The sequence below is a fragment of the Lissotriton helveticus genome, chromosome 9 (assembly GCF_964261635.1).
Source record: "Lissotriton helveticus chromosome 9, aLisHel1.1, whole genome shotgun sequence".
In the NCBI taxonomy this organism is placed as follows: Eukaryota; Metazoa; Chordata; class Amphibia; order Caudata; family Salamandridae; genus Lissotriton; species Lissotriton helveticus.
In genome coordinates, this window is record NC_136070.1 from 1245421100 (window position 1) to 1245424736 (window position 3637).

At 52.1% G+C, this 3637-nt stretch overlaps 1 protein-coding gene across 1 annotated transcript; it reads left to right on the forward strand.

Annotated features, from left to right (window-relative positions):
• Positions 1-1907: 1907 nt before the first annotated feature.
• Positions 1908-3218, forward strand: LOC144782421 (histone H1.10-like). Its single transcript, XM_078661771.1, has one exon. The coding sequence runs from the start codon at positions 2054-2056 to the stop codon at positions 2660-2662; it is 609 nt and encodes a 202-aa protein (XP_078517897.1). The 5' UTR covers positions 1908-2053; the 3' UTR covers positions 2663-3218.
• Positions 3219-3637: the final 419 nt, after the last annotated feature.

A 3637-nucleotide genomic window follows, 5' to 3' on the forward strand; every position in this document is an offset into this window, starting at 1 on the left:
AAATTTCCTCTAGGAGAAGTGAACGTTTTAAATTTGCTCTATCTAAATTCAAAGACTATGTTCGCTTTTAGTTTTTTTTTGTTTATAATGTGCTTTACACATTTTTTTATTTATTATTTATTTATTTTCAAAAGGGGGGGTGTGGTATTCTATTGCTATGTATTATTTAGAATTGTACTATGTCAGATAGAATGTTTGTAGTTGAATTGAGCTGTTGGTAGAAGCATAGGAGTTACGAGGGATCGAGGGATTGGTCTGGTTCTCCTATCTGTGGTGGTCAAGCTGTTCTTTTATCAATAAAACCTATCTGAAACTCATCTTCATGCAAGCTCATCACTACACTTAGGATGGATGGAGGGATTTATTCAGGGATTTAAGTGGGCCGGGTCTGAGCGCCGGCAGTTATTTTCAGGGGGCCTCGAAACGGGTCTATCTGGCTCTAAGTGGGCCTTGCAAAGGTATTCAGTTTTTTATTTATTATTGGAGTGCAGTGAGAGAATGCACATCGATGTGCGCATGCTCATTTTGCTCACTACTGAGAAGTGGAGACGTCATACTAGGTGAGCCGCGTTGTAGGAGGAAGGGAAATCCTTTAAAGAGAGTGTTTTCCAAAGGTAGGATAATTGGAGGGGATTTTCTTAAGCACACAATGCTAGTTATCTTGATTTAGACCACGCCCCTACTTGGATAGGCCATATCCCTTTAAGCCCTGCCTCTTTTAGAGCACCCCCAGTTTTTCTCCCCCATTTAACCCCTTCCATGCTGCCGTCGGCAGCACTACCTTGCTGGTGCTGCCGTCGGCCGATGGCCGACGCGCCCGTTTTTTAAAACTGCCGCGAAAAAGCGGAAGCAGCCAATGGGTTAAAGCCCTGACTATAACTACTGATTTCTGGTTCTTATATGGTAGCCAGTGGGTTACAACACTGTTACTTGAAATGGATTTATTTAATGGTAACTACTTTCACCTTAAGGCGGTGAGAAAAAGATCCGCTGTAAGTGGGTTGGCCCAGAGGGCTGCACCACTTCATTACCTACAGGTGCCCTTGATTAACAAGAACTGGTAAGAGAATGGTGGTCAATCACTTAGACTATCAGTACGCAATCGAGTCACCATTATTAGTACATGCTTGTTTATTATTCCAAAAGGTCAATTATCATGCCGATATTTTTTAAAACGTCGATTCAGGCAAATATTTGTTTGAAGAGGAATTGTATTTGGGTTTGAGTTGTTGTCACATTCATGCATAATGTGTGTTGGCAGGCTTGAATTCTGCTTAAAAAATGGGATACGGAAAATAATGTTGTTTTCTCCTGAAAACCCCGGAATCTCGTCCCCAGGGCAGCAGGAGCCGGGGTGTGGGCGTGCTGTGTCTGTTCGGAGGCGGCGGCGGGGCCCCCCACACCCCGAGTGCCTCGGATCCGCCTGGCCCCCCTCAGCTCCTTGGGCTACCACGTGATGGCGGCCGGTGTGTTAGTTACAACAAACCAAAGTGGGAATAACGCGGCGCCCTCGGTCCCCACCCTCCCCCCGGGGCCCCAGTCCACACCCCCGCACTCTTCTGCACCCGCCCATGGAGCCCCCTCCCCCGGGGAGACCCTCCCCGGCCAGACAAACCGCCCTGAACAGGCCGCCCCCCTCCTCAGCGGCCCCGCGAGCCTGGGGTGCTCGCCTTAAAACCCACCTTTGGGGGGCTTCCCGGACACCCCGGCGGCCGAGAGGGGGGTCGCTGTGTCGGGCCCCGCCCGCGGCACGGACCCCACCCGCTGGGGCGGCCGCAGGGGGCGCTGTGGAGGCGTTAGAGCCGTTAGAAGGGGGTCGAAGAAACACAAGTAACAGCGGCGCGCGCGCGGCGGTTGTGACTGTTGTTGTTCTCAACGCGGTCCGCCCGCTGCCTATAAAAGGCGCGGCGACGGGGGCGGAGCTCAGTCTGAGGGAAGTGGCCGAGCGGGAAACATCGGCCGAGGGACGGGAGAGGGCCTGACCGAGTTCAGTCAAGACTGACAGGAATTCTCCTCAGATTTTTCACCCTCCACCGTTCCTGACGACGTAAAGATGCACCGCGACTCCGACGACGACCTGTCGGCGTCCTCCTCCTCTTCCGAAGACTCCGACATGTCGGAGGACGAGAAGCCGAAGCAGAGCCACAAGGCGCCGGCCGCCGCCGCTCCGCCCAAGAAGAAGAAAAAGAGCAAGAAGAGCCAGCCGGGCCGCTACAGCCAGCTGGTGATCGACACCATCCGCCGGCTGGGCGAGCGCAACGGCTCCTCGCTGGCCCGGGTCTTCAACGAGGCCAAGAAGGTGCCCTGGTTCGACCAGCAGAACGGCCGCACCTACCTGCGCTACTCCATCAAGGCGCTGGTGCAGAACGACACCCTGCTGCAGGTCAAGGGCACGGGGGCCAACGGCTCCTTCAAGCTCAACCGCCGGAAGCTGGAAGGCATCTCGGAGCCGACGGCCGCCAAACCCCAGCCGTCGGGCAGCCCGAAGAAGAGTCACAAGAAGAAGGTGCCCTCGGCCGACGAGCCCAAGAAGAGCCACAAGAAGCGCCTGCCCGACCCCTCATCCTCCTCCTCCCCTCCGCACAAGAAGAGCCACAAAAAGAAGTCCAAGAAGGAGAAGTCTGCCAAGGTTGGCCTGCTCAAGATGCCCAAGAAGGTCTGAGGCGGCCCTGTCTACCTGGACATCCCCGGACGATGTCATGACTCGTATACGATCGCCCATCCCCCCGGGCTCGGCATGCGAAGCCTGCTTCCGCCCACTTTTTTGTTTGTTTTAAAAACATTCGTTTACTTCAACGGTTGAACAGACTTTTGACAAATAAATGTGCACTGAGGTGTTGCCAGCTCCTCGGCAATGGATCTACTGGCCTCTGCCATTGCCATGGTCCAGCTTTTTAAGGACAAGTGCCGTGCCGTCCCTCCCATTGGTTGTCATCCATGTGGGGGCGTGGCACAGTGGCCTTCGCCCCCTGCAATTGGCCGTGCGGGGAAGAACCTGACTCGGAGCCTGGATCCCGCGCGTAGCGTCGGTTTCCATGGCAACGAGCCCGCGCGACTGTCCGGTGCCTGTTATGAGAACAGTGTGTTTGTGCCTGTTATGAGAACAGCGTGTTTGTGCCTGTGATCAGTGTGATTTTTTTTGGGTGTACGAATTTTACATTCCGAGACATCCAAGATGTCGATGTTACAAGCCCGAATTAAAAAAAAATTGAAATCAACCGTGTTCTATGCTTAACAAAATGGCGCGATTGACTTGATTACACTGCGTGTACTTTTATGCGTAGTATCATAGCTGGGTCCAGTGCATGGCTTTATTTGTACAGATGACCGTGTACTAACCGCCAAAATCGACATCTGGTGTACATTTCAAAATTATCTATGAAAGCATCGCGTTTTAGTTCCAGAGATCACGTTTGGAAAGTATTTTGTGAATCTCTACTGCTCGTCCGTCTTCTCGATCCATTTCCCTTATAATAACAAAATGTCAGCGACTGTTTTACGTATCCATATTACAGTATCTTTCTATTTCCAGTACAGCCTCTGCAGTTGCCCTTAGCAACCAGATGCATTCTTAAATATCTTCGTAAATATTCACCGCATGTTGTTATTGCTGTTTGACAGTTCCGTGTTTTTAATC